This window comes from Tachypleus tridentatus, chromosome 2 (genome assembly GCF_004210375.1).
Source record: "Tachypleus tridentatus isolate NWPU-2018 chromosome 2, ASM421037v1, whole genome shotgun sequence".
NCBI classification, from domain to species: Eukaryota; Metazoa; Arthropoda; class Merostomata; order Xiphosura; family Limulidae; genus Tachypleus; species Tachypleus tridentatus.
Window position 1 is genome coordinate 48,293,599 of NC_134826.1, and position 14,787 is coordinate 48,308,385.

A 14,787-nucleotide genomic window follows, 5' to 3' on the forward strand; every position below is an offset into this window, starting at 1 on the left:
ATTTACATTTTAAAATAACGCAAAGCGTTTTAAGACTTACATTAACTTGTAAAGTTACCACATAAACATTCATAAACAACATTTAAGCGTGGTTCATTTGTTTGAAGTTAAAACATACACACGCAAATGCACAAACTCTTGCCAATTCCTCGTGCTCACCTGCTCCAAAGCACTAACAAAACAACATATGTTTACCTTTTGATGGGCAAACAACACGTTAAGCTGATAAACAGCACGGAAAAATTACAGTATCCATTTAATTAGTCTAATGACGCAATAACCGATTATGAATTTGTGTCATTCTATTGGTTATCACACCATTTCGAAAAAAAGGTGCTGTCTTGGTAGAGAAAATTACGAGCCATCCCCTGATTTAAGGAACGAATTTTCATCCTCGCTAACAGAACGGTTCTTAATATATTTAACACGTTTGAAAATCTTTAGTTTTGGCAATTCAGCGACGTCTGAATTTCTAAACCACTAAATTAATATATTTAATTCAACTGTAGTGTCGTGTTGATTACCACGCAATTAAAATTACACTTTTCAACTTCGTAAAGTGTGGGTTCCGTGTGTACAGTGCGTTAAGACTAATGACAGTACTCGTTTAAGCCATGAATTTCTTGATAATGGGGTTAAGTTTAAAAAAAACAAACCAAAAAACATCAGTAATGCTTCTTCCACGAACAAACATTGATTCCTAAGCGCTACATCAACTGAATAGCGACTTTTTTATTATTTTATTTGAAATTAAACACGTGTTATTCTGAAGTCATTCGTGTAAACAAGGTGTAAGTTTTGTGAAAAGAAACACTAATCAAACCTTTGTTTGTTTATAAATTTCGCGCTAAGCTAAACGAGGGCTATCTGCACTACCCGTCCCTAATTTATCAGTGTAAGACTAGAGGGAAGGCAGCTAGTCATTACCGTCCACCGTCAACTCTTGGACTACTCTTTTATCAACGAATAGTGGGATTGACCGTCACTTTATAACGCGCCCACGGCTAAAAGGGCGAACATGTTTGATGTGACGGGGATTCGAAACTGCGACCCTCAGATTATGGATCGAGCGTCCTAACCACTTGACCATGCTGGGCCTAATCAACCCTTATGTATATTGTCACTCAATCGTATATTAAACTTTCTCTTTAGATCAACTTATACACGTATTTTCTGGATGAATTAACAATAAGAGTTACATGTCTTACTAACTCTTTGTTGAGCTTAAAATGTGTAATTTGTTTCTGAGGTGTAGAGTTTAAAAAAATATATTCCAAGATAGTCCATGTTTTGCACTGGTGTTAATACAGCCACGTGGATGCCGGTTTTATCGTTGGTTATCTTACGTTTTATGATTTGTAGATTGTTTCTCAGTTTTTTTAGCTTTGGTGAAGTACAGAAATAGAATGTTCTACAAAGTAGTGCAGGAACTGATCTCAGCGTAGCATACCACTAGACGAGCTATGTGTAAATGCTGAGTCATATTTGCAATGAACCTCCTTTCAACATTTTCTTTTCTAACCTAAGAGAAAACTGGCAAGTATGACTCTTTCCAACGACTTAGTCATGGACTATGTCATAATTGTGACTTTAATTGTATTTATTTATTTTAAAAACACGTATAATTTATAAATAATAATCTTTTATTTTGTTCCATTACTAAAAGGAGTAAAAATAAAATGTCTTGTACATTCGTATTAAATTGTGTTCGAGAAAACAGCCCCTGTAAATCAGGGGTATTCAAACTTTATAGCTTGAGGCCCCCAAGGCTTTAGACAGCCTGGCTGAGAACCCCACCCTGATGATTTAGTGGATATTCTAAATAATAGTCACTCTGAGGTACCACACTTTTGTTGCAGTTTGTTCTGTAAAATAATAATAATAAAACATCAAGCGTTAACAACGTTATTTATTCATATGTAAATAAATAGAATTATTTGTGAAACTACTTCTTTGTGTGGTGTCACGAAACTTTTAAAGAGAAAACTTGTAAATGTGTTGAGAATACTCGTGGACCCCAGACCGAGAGCTACTGCTGTGTAATGTAGAACGTTAGAATGAGGAGACTTTTACAGCTCTTAAAATGCAACATGATATATCCTTATCAAAATAAAGCTTTCAATCAAATACAACGTTTTTTAAGCGTTGCAACAATAGCGTAAGCAACGAAACGAGAAACAACGAAAGTTAATTTATGGATGTATGTGAGATTTAATTCAAATCTTTCCACTTCAAACTACAACGGGTAAGTTTTTCAAAGCTGAAAAATTGTTTACATTTTCTAGTCTCCGGTTCAGAGATAACTTCACGGATTTACAGTTCTAAAATCCGGGTTTCGATCCTCCACGATGAATAGAGCACATTGTATAGCTTTGCGCTTAAAAAATGAATCAAACAAACAATTCTAGTATCTGCTCACCGGATCTAGTCACATGATTACAATCAGAGTTACACCGTGTTTATCTAAAACCTCCAACAGGTTAAGCTATACAAATTAACGTTGTAACTTGTAGTATCTATCCTATGGCCTGTTCAAACACATCGTGATTATGAATAAATATTTTGTCCACATTCGTGGCGAAACTTTGCAAGACAATTCTCGTTACTGATGCTACACGTTTCTCGAAATAATTGTAATGTTTAGATTCATAACGAAGATTTATTTGTTTGTTTGTATTTTCGCACAAAGCTACACAATCCGTTTTCTCATGTTATACGTCCGCAGGTCTTCCGCTACGTCACTGGGAAGAAAGGTGGGTATCAGGAAGGATTTGTTTGTTTTTGAATTTCGCGCAAAGCTACACGAGGGATATCTGCGCTAACCGTTCTTAATTTAGCAGTGTAAGACTAGAGGGAAGGGCAGCTAGTCATCACCACCCACCGCCAACTCTTGGGCTACTCTTTTAGTAACGAATAGTGGGATTCACCATCGCATTATAACGCTCCACGGCTGAAAGGAGGAGCATGTTTGGTGTGACGGAGATTCGAACCCGCGACCCTCGGATTACGAGTTGGGCGCCTTAATCACCTGGCCATACCGGGCCATCAGGAAGGGAAAATGTCAGTACAAACACGTAGGTGAAAACAATGTAGAGATTGTCATAAAATACTTAAACATCAAAGATGAACAGAAAACAACCACAATACAGTTAATATTAACTTCTAATCATAGCAAGTTATTCACATAAACCAGAACTAAAATTAAACACCCAGTAACGAACATAGCTAATTAGATATAATGTTCAAACTATCTTCCTTGTAATGATTTAGAACAGACTGATTTGTGTAACAGTACAGTGAAAATTGTATCAGGCGTGGCTTAGTGATTAGCGTGACTGGACTGTATTTTGATGCAACACAACATATATATATATCCAGAAATTCGGGTAAAAGTCCCAAAGGCGAGAGAGAGTTTAATTACATCATTTATATTCATAGACAACACATTTCTGTTGCAGTCATTGGAATATCTGCATATATCACTAGATATGTGATACGTTTATATGTCATATACCTTAAGCATGCAAAAGAAAGGAAAAAAAAAACGTTTGTATAACTAGTTTTATAAACGCGCATGCGTAATAAGTTAGCAAAGAAATTAAAAATCGTCTGTGCTCACTTAGTTATGAGATGAGTTGTGTAACGCAGCACAGATCTGAATCGTGGTTTCAGTTTCACCAAAGTATTCCAGATACGGTAGTTTATTTAAAAACGTCATTAAAGTCCTCACAATGAGTTGAGTCATTGTAAAATAAAAGTCCCAGCAGATAGGAAGGTCAACAGGGAAACAGAAACGTTACAGTGGTAGTAGTTTTGAACGTCGTCGAGGTATCGTTAAAAGTGAGGGTTTCGAATTGATTACACAACGCTTTATGAGGTACGAACGTAAGAAAAGTTAGCTAACCTCGTTAACAGGTTGATTTTTAGATTCGCTCTAAAGTGAGTAGGTGGCACTGATCGGAAGATCGTTTTTATTATTGTAAAAATAAAATAGTTAAGCCCGTTCCTCAGTTTTGGCTAAGCAATAAAACTAGGGCCTAGTATGACCAGCTAGTTAGGGCGCTCGATTCATAATCTGAGAATCACGGGTTCGAATCCCTGTCACACCAAACATACTCGCCGTGGGGGTGCTATAATGTAACAATCAATCCTACTATTCGTTGGTAAAAGAGTAAGCAGCTCAAGAGTTTGCGGTGGGTGATGATGACCAGTTGCCTTCCCTCTAGTCTTGCACTGCTAAAGTACAGACAGTTAGTGCAGATATCCCTCGTGTAGCTTTGCAAAAAAAGATTCAAAAACCAATAAAACTTGCACAAAAAACAAGTATCTTCCCGATAGGTGAAAAAACTGACGTATGACATAATTTTACCAACAACTCTGCAAATATATCCAACAGAAGTTCAGGGTTAAGCCACAAATAAGCAGTTCCAGTCGCATCTATACAACTCAAGTTGTTGTTTTTTGAGCTCGTTGAATTCTCGCCTGGTTTTGATCCATCTTTTGATCTTTATGTATATATACACACACACACACGAAGGTCTTTCTTTAAAGTCCTTTCAGGTTATGTTTACATACTTTGAGCATTGTGTTTTCTGAATATTGTATCTAGTTTACCACATGAAGTAAAATGATTAATTGGTTACAACAATGCTAATTAAGGACTATCTGTCCCTAACTTTGAAGTATTAGAGGGAAAGCAACTAGTCAATACGACACTCCGTCAACGTTTTGGCTACTTTTTACTAACTAACAGCAAATTTGTTTGTGTGTTTATTTGTTTAGAATTAAGCACAAAGCTACGCAATAGGTTATCTGTACTTTGACCACCACGGGCATCGAAGCCCGGTTTGTAGCGTTATAAGTCCACAGACACACACACCGCTGTGTCACTGAGGGCACGAATAGTGGGATTGACCGTAACTTTATAACGCCTCCACCGCTGAAAAGGTGAATACATTTGGTGGCGGATTTCGATCCCGCGACGCGCAGATTGCAAGTTGAGCGATCTAATAACCAGATCATGCTAGGCCTAATCATTCTAACATAATATATATATATATATATATCATAGATAGTCTTTTATATGGCGTAACAAAAATTCTACCAGTAATTATTTGTTTGTTGAATACCTATTTCACTGATTTTAGTTTTGGGGCTAAAATTATCTATAAAAACTAATACCTACTAGAAGTGGTTAACACTTAAATTAATCTACGCACACCAAACTATTGTGTTTATCCTATTATGAATTTGTCCACTAACCAGCATCAAGTTAATTGGAGAAAGAAAACAAACTTAATTTTATTTCAAATAAATTTTCTGTCATCTACACACTGAAACACAGAGAAAATGTAAAACAAAATTTCGCATAAAAAGAAACAAAAAACTTTTTATAGTGGTAACACCTAGAACTACAACAATTGTAAGAATGAATTACAAAACCGAAATGACCAGATGGTTAGACAGCCACTCGTTATTTGAGAATCACGGATTCGAATCCCCATTACACCAAACATGCTCGACCTTTTAGCTATAGGGTCGTTATTATGTGACGGTCAATCCCACTATTAGTGGGCAAAACATCAGTCCAAGAGTTGGCGGTTGGTATTAATCGGTGATAACTATCTGCCTTCCCGCTAGTCTTACACTGCTAAATTCGGGAAGGCTAGCGCAGACCGTGCAGCTTTGCGCGAAATTCAACACAAACAAACAAAAGCAAAAAAAATGTATTCCTGTCTGTAAACCCATTTTCTTTAAAAATTTCACTGAGAAGCAATCTGGAAGTATGGTCAGCCGCTTATTTAATAAAACCCTTTATACGTTGTTTTACAATCCTATTAAATCCATTAACTTACTTCAATATTCCGCAAAGAACTCATATGGACCTGGTATGTGCTTTGTTTCATTAAACCATTTAACATTAAAAAACGAAAACTTTATATACACTTTCCCCAATAAGCATGTGATCCCATGTTTTATCCTCGTGAATTAATGAGAATGTTCTAATTTTGCTGCTAAAATTTATAATCGAAGCTTAATAAGTAATTGTTCTCTCGTTTTGCTAATTATAAGAATGTTAATTACTTCTCTTTGTGTTTGAGCTAATTTTTCCAGTTATATGTACATCGTTTGCAAAATTTATCATTAGATAACACGGGTATCGCTTAAAAATCAGAAATTAGCTTGTAACGCTATTAACTCTAGGTACTTCATATTTTAAAGGTTTTTTTTATCTTTTTTCTGTGTACCTAAAACGTCAGAACTGGCTATCTCTTATTCATCTAGTTCCCTACTCCCCTTATATTATATTATAGTGATTTTGTATTTAATATTTTTTCATTACTTCCTTTACCATCAGTTAATAAGTTTTCAAATATCTACTGCGTATTATTTTAATTTGTTCATTATATCTTCGTTGTCATATATGAGATTTTTTTTTCAAATAAATTTATGTGGATCTGATAATTAGACGATTAGTTTTTCGTGTATACATATCATAAAAATAGTTTTATGACATCATAAGTGAGAAAGTATCACTACTATTACTTTTAATAACTGCACTGTAACATGATTTCTTTACCTAATTATTATATTTTCAGTTAATCCGAGGTTCGATTCTCCACCGTGACTAAAGAGCAAATAGCTCATTAAGTAGTTTATTAAGTAGTTTAAGTACAAATAAATGAAACTTTCTTCATCTGTTACCGTTATCAATAAATTTCTAAATCCATTAATCCCTGCCAAATTTCGAAAGTTTTAAATATTTTACAGCGAATTAATAATCAGTGAAATAACCATGCCCTTGAAAGTTGAAAATATATCAAAATATTTAGAAAATATCTCCATGTAAACAATGAGTATGAATTTCGTACTTTTTCTCTTGAACAATTTAGAGCCCCCAGTGGCAAAGCAGCATATTTGCAGATTCACATCGCTAAAAACAGTTTCGATACTCATGGCGGGCAGAGCACAAATAGCCAATTATGTAGCTTTGTGCTTAATGCTAAACAAACAAAATAAATGACTTAATATATTATTTGTTGAATTTCGCGCAAAGCTACACGACGGCTGTCTGGGCTAGCCATCCCAAATTTAACAGTGTAAGACTAGAGGGAAGACAGCTAATCATTACCACCCACCGCCAACCCTTGGGATACTCTTTTACCAACGAATAGTGGGATTGATCGTCACGTTATTATGCGTCCACGGTTGAAATGACGAGCATGTTTGTTATAGTGGTGATTCGAACCCTCGACCTTCAGACTACGAGTCAGGTGCCCTAACCACCTAGCCATGTAAGGCTAATTTAATAAATGTCTTTGTTTGTGACTAGATATTTTATCTGAAAATATTACAACTAGATATAATTCTGCAGGTTTTGTAAAAATGTTCTATTCCAAGAGCAAAATAAAACCAAAATTAGAATTAAGAGTAATAAATATTTTCCTTTTTTGCTTTTGAAGTTCATGTCTCATGCTATATTGTAGGCTAAAGAGTGAATAGTACTTCTCGTGATTCATAGCATGCGCATACTTTACCTACGTCACCACACTTCAAATTGCAACGTTAAGCGTCCCACATGTGATACCATTATTGTGTCTACTTACTGACTGAGAGACAACACACTACTGTATAATGGTGCGAGTGATTAAAATAAGGTGAACCCTCCAGGCGGTCTTCGGTACCCTTTCGGAGAAATTATATACTGAAACTCTTTGATAGATTGTTTAGGCAGAGTATTCATGATGAAACTTTGTAGAATGGACGGCAACTGCCTGTTGTGGAGACACTTGTTGAATGGAGTGTGACAAGAAGATACCAGAAAGTTGGTGCAAACGCAATTCCTGACTTAAAAATAAAAACAATTTTCATTGTATTTCATGTCAAGACATTTGTTGTTGTTTATAAATAGGATTGGTTATTAATTTATACAAAATATTTTGATAGTTTTGAACAAGTACACGACTGCAGTTGGACTGAGCATGATCGACTGCAATGAACAACGAAACATCCCTCAGTTATTATATATCAACATTTAAAGATAGAGTCAACTGTCAGCTAAGCTGAAACCAACATGTAAACCCCTAGCTTAAAAACTACGTCTTGAAGAGAAATTCTACCAACTAAAGATAAATGTAGAAGATGATAATCACGTTGAAACCAACACGTTTATTCGTTATCTTACTTGAAAAACACCAGCTTAAGAGAAAGTCAAAACATAGTTCCATAGCTTTATCACGTTGCATAGTTTGTTCATACGACTAGAGTCAAGTATATGTTGCCCACTGTACAAGAGCTTAGACGGTTACTTAAGCAGCTTTTTAATCTTTAATCTTGTCGTGACAGAGCTGTTTTCTCATAAGTCCACCAGGCCGTTTATCAACTTAACATGTTAGTGTTCCATCACGTCACAGTGACCTGGCATTTTGTGCAAAGTCCTCGGAGGAGAGGGGGGGGTCACTTTATAGTTAAGCATGGGGGACGCGAAACGAAAGAAGTAAGAAGGAAAAACAACCTTCCAATCCTGTTCAATGTTGTAATTACGTAATATTTGTAATGTTTTTTTGTGAATTCTAGTTACTAACAGCCATAAGAGTACAGTTTACTAATCATAGTAAAACTATTTCATAGCTGAAGATCGGTTTGAATTTCGCGCAAAGCCACACGAGGGCTATTTGCACTAGTCGTCCCTAATTTTGCAACGTAAGATTAAAGGGAAGGCAGCAAGTCATCACCACCCACTGCCAACTCTTGGGCTATTCTTCTACCAACGAATAATGGGACTGGCCGTAACGTTATAACACTCAGACGACTGAAGTGGAGAACATGTTCGGTAACGAGGATTCAAACCCGCGATCCGCAGGTTGCGAGTCGAGCGCTCTAACCACCTGATCACGTCCGAAAGCATGCCATTTTGTACTTATTTTCGACATCGAAAGATGTTAGCCATACTGATAACCTAAACCGTTATTTGAAAAGTTACAACTGGCGAATCGCTGAACCAGTTGTCATGGCATATAACTTCTGGGGCACGATGGGAAATGTTGATAGAAGGTCGGATTTGAAACTCATGTGTGAGCCTCTACACATTATCCGTGCGTTTAACGTCGGTCAGTGTTTAAATACATAAATTATTCCGATCAAATGTATGTTCAAAAGGGCTGCATATTTATTTATTAAAACCCATTTTCACACACAAACACATATTTCCAGTAATGCGGCGAACGTTTCTTACTTTCTTATGCTCACAGTCTAAACGCATGCATTTCTAGTGTCATATCCCAAGACTGATTAATTCAAATTAAGCACAAAGCTACACATTTGGTTATAAGTGTTCTGTCCACCACGACTATCGAAACCCGGCTTTAGCGTTGTAAGTCAGAATACACACCCCTGTGCCACTAGGGGGCCTTATGCCAAGAATTCAGTGTGTTGACGTTTCCAAATCACATTTTGCGTAGAGAAGATGTTGTTTATTCAGGGTTCGACCGTTCTGGGATTACCAGAAAAGAAATAAATAAACCGAGTAGTTTGTTGTTCGTTATTCTGCATGCATCAGAATACTGGACAATAGCACCAAGTGAGGAAAAGAGAATTCAATACGAATATGAAATGAGTACAAAGGTATGTTGGACAAGTTACACCCCAAATAAAGATGTTTTGTCAAGAGTAAGTTGCAGGAGAAACATCAGAAAGAAACAGTTGAAATTCCTCGGGCATATCACGAGGAAAGAATAATATGAAATCTGGTCGTAGTTGCTAATAACGAAGAAAAGAAAGACCTCGTAGAAAGCAGAGTTTGGCTTATACCAATAATCTATGTAAATGGACGAATGTATCGAGACTGGAAATACTTCGTTCCTCAAGGAGAATCTCCCAGTAGAACAGTGGTTGGTCTGCGGATTTACAACGCGAAAATTCAGAGGTTCGATTCCCCTCGGTAGATACAGCAAACAGCTGGGTGTGTCTCTACTATAAACAATGCACTTACACGTCTCGCGGAGAGATATGTAGAAGACCACAGCCATCTACTTCCTCTCTGGATATGGTGCATGGAGAAAGGCTGTTTGTTAGTGCTGTTGTGGCTATTCTTACACATCACGTCCTGTCACTTGAATACACTTCGTATCACATGGCCCGGCATGGCCAAGCGTGTTAAGGCGTTCGACTCGTAATCCGAAGGTCGTGGGTTCGAATCTCGGTCGCACCAAACATGCTTGCCCTTTCAGCCGTGGGGGCGTTATAAAGTGATGGTCAATCCCACTACTCGTTGGTAAAAAAGTAACCCAAGAGTTGGCGGTGGGTGGTGATGACTAGCTGCTTTCCCTCTATTCTTACACTGCTAAATTGTGGACGGATAGTGCAGATAGCCCTCGAGTAGCTTTGCGCGAAATTCAAAATAAACACAAACCTCCTATCACGCCACCTGTCTCACACTTCATTTAGTGATGACTTCTCTAATCTCTTGGAATTTTCACGAGAGCCATTTTAATACTTTCCATCTTTGATGAAATTCTCCATTCAAACAGGAAAAGTCCCCCGCTGGTACAGCGGTAAGTCTACGAATTTATAACGCTAAAATCAGGGGTTCGATTCCCCTCCGTGGGGTCAGCAGGTAGCCCGATGTGGCTTTGCTATAAGAAAACATACACACACAAACAAAAAAGTTATGTAATACCTTTGTACACGTACCGTGAATAACATTTTGTCCGTTGTTAACAGACTACGTGCGCTCTGTCTACCGAGGAAAGTTAATCCCCAGGTTTTATTGCTGTAAGTTTGTAAACGAACCGTTCGTTTCTTTAGCTTTGGTATGACTATTTCATATCTGAAAGGAACCTCATCTTAAACGCGCGTGGGCTGAACGTCCCAGTCTAAAATCCCTTGACCCTCAAATTGCGAGTCAAGTACCCTAACCACTGACCCATGTTAGGCCTACGCAATATTTCTACATGTAAAACAATGAATGAGTGTGAAGATGAATTTTTGTTTTCTAATACAACTTAAAAACTACAACTACTTGACTTTTTTTGAGAAAAACGAAATTTACCATTACATAATTTCATTGACAGCAGATCTTCAAATCGTTTAAAACTGATGCATCTCATGCTAAATAACTTTGAGCAATGTAAGCCTCTAAATGTACAGATGAGCTACCCCTGGTGGTGCAGGTGGTAACAATTGGTGTAGTTTGTTTTGAATTTCGCGCAAAGCTACACGAGGGATATCTGCGATAGCCGCTCTTAATTTATCAGTGTAAGACTAGAGGGAAGGCAGCTAGTCATCACCACCCACCTCCAACTCTTGGACTACTCTTTGTGACATACCAACGAAAGTGGGATTGACAGTCATATTATAATACCCCCACAGCTGAAAGGGTGAACATGTTTAGTGTGACGGGGATTCGAACCCCCGACCCACGGAGTATGAGTCAGTGCCTTAACCACTTAGCCATGCCAGGCTGGTAACAATTGGTAACGAGCTTCAGTAATCAGGTTTAACGAAATGCCACTCGGGGCACGGATGATATAAAAAAAATCATGACATTTGTTCACACACCGAAATGATTTTTAAACTCACAAGTATCCTATTATTTAAACTTATAAATAATTACAATAATTTCTAATTTGGGTAAGACGGAATAACCTAGTCAGCATGTGACCCAAAGTTCTTTCTTACCCCCAACATTCTTAACATACCAGATTCCTTGTCATTTTATGTTTCTTGCCGCCCCAGAATCCAAGTGATCTCAGAATACCTGTCGTCTCAGAATCTTTGTTACCCCAGGATCCTTATCATATCATGTTTCTTGCCATTCCAGGAATATTGTCACCTCAGGATATCTGTCACTCAGGATCTTTGTCACCTTAGATTCCTTGTCATGTCGTGTTCCTTGTTAACCCAGAGTCCTTTTCACGTCAGAGTGTCTGTCACTTTACCATCCTTGTCATTTCAGGTTCCTTGCCACCTCAGGATTTCTGTCTGTCTAAGATCTTTGTCACCTTAGGATCCTTGTCATCTTGTGTTCTTTATCACTCCAGGATTATTTTTACATCAGGATATCCGTAACTGCAGTATCCTTTTCATATCAATTTTCTTGTCACCTCAGGGTTTCTGTCTATTAGGATCTCTGTCACTCCAGGATCATTGTCATCCCAGAGTTACTGGCATTCCACGATTGTCAGTGTTGAACAAAAATACTTTTTGGTTGTTTCTGTATTGTTCCTTCTTTTCACTTTAGAAACTGGGCTTCGATACCCGTGGTGGGCAGAGAATAGATATCCCATGTGTAGCTTTGTACAAACTTCAAACAAAGAAACTGACTCTTCACTTCAATCACATGTAATTTTGTCGGTAAAGCACTAATATTCCTCAGTCAGAAGAAATAACAATCGGATGAATATTATGTCTAGTTTACATCATTCATCTCCATAAGAGATAACATTTAAATACAAGTGCATTTACACTTTATAACTACTTATATAATTTCTTGCACATGAATATCTTACTTCTCTCCCTTCCCAGATCCTCCTACCAATAAAAAATATGGGTAATTATTCTTTAAATATGCAGGCCATTAATCTATACAAAGAAATCACGTGAAGATGGCCTGTTTTTGACAAGATGGGTGTACAAAATCCTCACAGTAGAGCTAATGAGCTTTAAAAAATTGTCATCCTATGATTGCAGAGGTACACGCTTCTGTTGCAACAGGCGAGACCTGTTTAGGAACCTATTTGTATACGTTCATATATATAGAGAGAGAAAAAGAAAGCGACCTGTATGTTGATCATAAACTTTAATTGGTTTATTATCCTTTGCTGTTTTATATACTGAAGACTATTTCCATTTCCCCCTTGTTTTTCCTTTTCTGTGACAGAACTTGTTCTTTTTTTTTTTAAAATTCCCGAATTCTTTCTTTTCCTTTAGTTCAAAATGTTACTTGATTAAAACTGGGTTATTAAAAATCATATTTTAAGTCACTCGGTTATACACGAAAAACCTGGAAAATACGCACAGTGATAACAAAAAATCGCTGAGAAAGTGTAGTGAGTTATTTGAGAAATAAATAAAACGCCATCTATAGGCAATACTGAAGGCGAAAAGACCACAGCAGTCGGAGTTAGTAAAAATCCTAGAGAGGCTTGTTTGTTTATGTTATAGCAAAGCCTATCTACTGTGTCCACATAGGGAATTAGAACCCCAGATTTTTGCGTTGCAAGTCAATAGACTTACCGACACCTAAAGGGGGAAGATGAGAATACATTATTATCTGCTAATATTTACTAGGGGTTACATACTTTTCTTCATGCTATATTGTTCAGGAAATCAACAATGTATGTATATATATTATTAAATGTACATTAAAAACCCACATTATTACTCAGGTTATTAACACTCTCTACCACACACACATATGTACTTCTATGAAAAGTTATAAAAGTCCTAACCACATTTGGAATAATTAGAATTTAATAAAATTGGGAAAGCTTGTCTGACGCGAAATAAACATTCACAAGATTCGTCTATTTCTTTCATAAGACGTATTTACTTATTTAAAAATTTTGGGACAAAACTACACACGGACTTCTGTACATGTTCCTAACTGAATTTTGATAGCCTAGAGGGAAGGCAGTTATTCAAAGGCGCCCGCTGCCAACCCTCGTCTGATCGACATTGCGATTTGATGGTCACTCTTATGGTTCACTCACGATCTGAAAGAACAGAGCGAGTTTTGTTTTGCATCACGTTGCGATACATCTCGACTTATTGTTTTATTACACTTCACGCCAATATTGTGTTTAATTTCGTTTTTCTTCTATGCTATTTTCAACTTCGTTGCTATATTCTCCTGGTGGCCCTTTATGTTGTCCTTAACCATTCCCGCTATCATTAATTTTTTAATATTTAACCTGTTCTGTGCCGTAGACGAGATAACTCGTCCAAGCCGATCGGTAATACAGTGCCACGGACGATTTAATTCGTTCTTAATAATACCTAACTTCAACGCTAGATGCCAGCACCATACATGCATTTGACCTACTTACAAATTGTTTCACCTTCGATCCAAAATAGCGTCACAAAAAAGTTACAAAATGAAGAAGCATTAGAGTTGTATTGTAGCAGCTGAAATACTTGGCAGTCAACAGGTTAAACTTCCTAATTAACTTTCCATTTATTGTCACTTTCTTCTCGTACACTACTTGCTGCCTTTATATGTGTCTTTCTAATTTATTTCTATATATGTTCATGTTTTCACTTTATTGGACAAAGACACGTGAACTATGAACATGCATATAGAAAGACGTGAATTAGAAGAATCGGATGTTTGTCTACACACAAATGTACCTGTTTCTCTAACATTTTCTTACAAACGTCAGAAACCAGTTTATTGTTGTTCACGCGCTGTTCAAACTCGCAATTATTTCAATATCTGTATTAACGCCTCGAGGAAAATCGTCTTCTTCAAAAATCTTCACAACTATAATAATATGGTTTGCTCCTGAAAAAGAAAGGTCCGCTTTTCGAAAGCGCTCGGGTTATAGAATTTTCATTTAATTTCTATCAAGACTTTTCGAAACTTGTGTTTTTCTGGCATCACGAATATCAACTGTATAATTTTTAAAAGTTTAAAATGTATTCAAACGGACAAATCATTGTACAAATACGTACAGTGTTTAAAAAATAAACGAATAAACAAAACCATATGACAAATATGTTTGTTCTGTTTTGTTTGGAATTAATCGCAAAGCTACACAATGGGCTATCTGTGGTCTGCCCACCACG

At 36.9% G+C, this 14,787-nt stretch overlaps 1 protein-coding gene across 7 annotated transcripts in view; it reads right to left on the reverse strand.

Moving 5' to 3' along the window:
* Nucleotides 1-14,787, reverse strand: part of LOC143243050 (homeobox protein extradenticle-like) — a 227,750-nt gene that overhangs the window by 187,173 nt on the left and 25,790 nt on the right. The window contains exon 1 of one of the 7 annotated variants that reach the window (XM_076486739.1): nt 8,186-8,261. The exons of the other annotated variants lie outside the window; for them this stretch is intronic. Coding sequence (XP_076342854.1) covers nt 8,186-8,246 — 61 coding nt within the window. The 5' untranslated portion in view covers nt 8,247-8,261. Of the gene's footprint in view, nt 1-8,185; nt 8,262-14,787 lie in introns of those variants that run through there. 7 annotated transcript variants of the gene reach the window in all.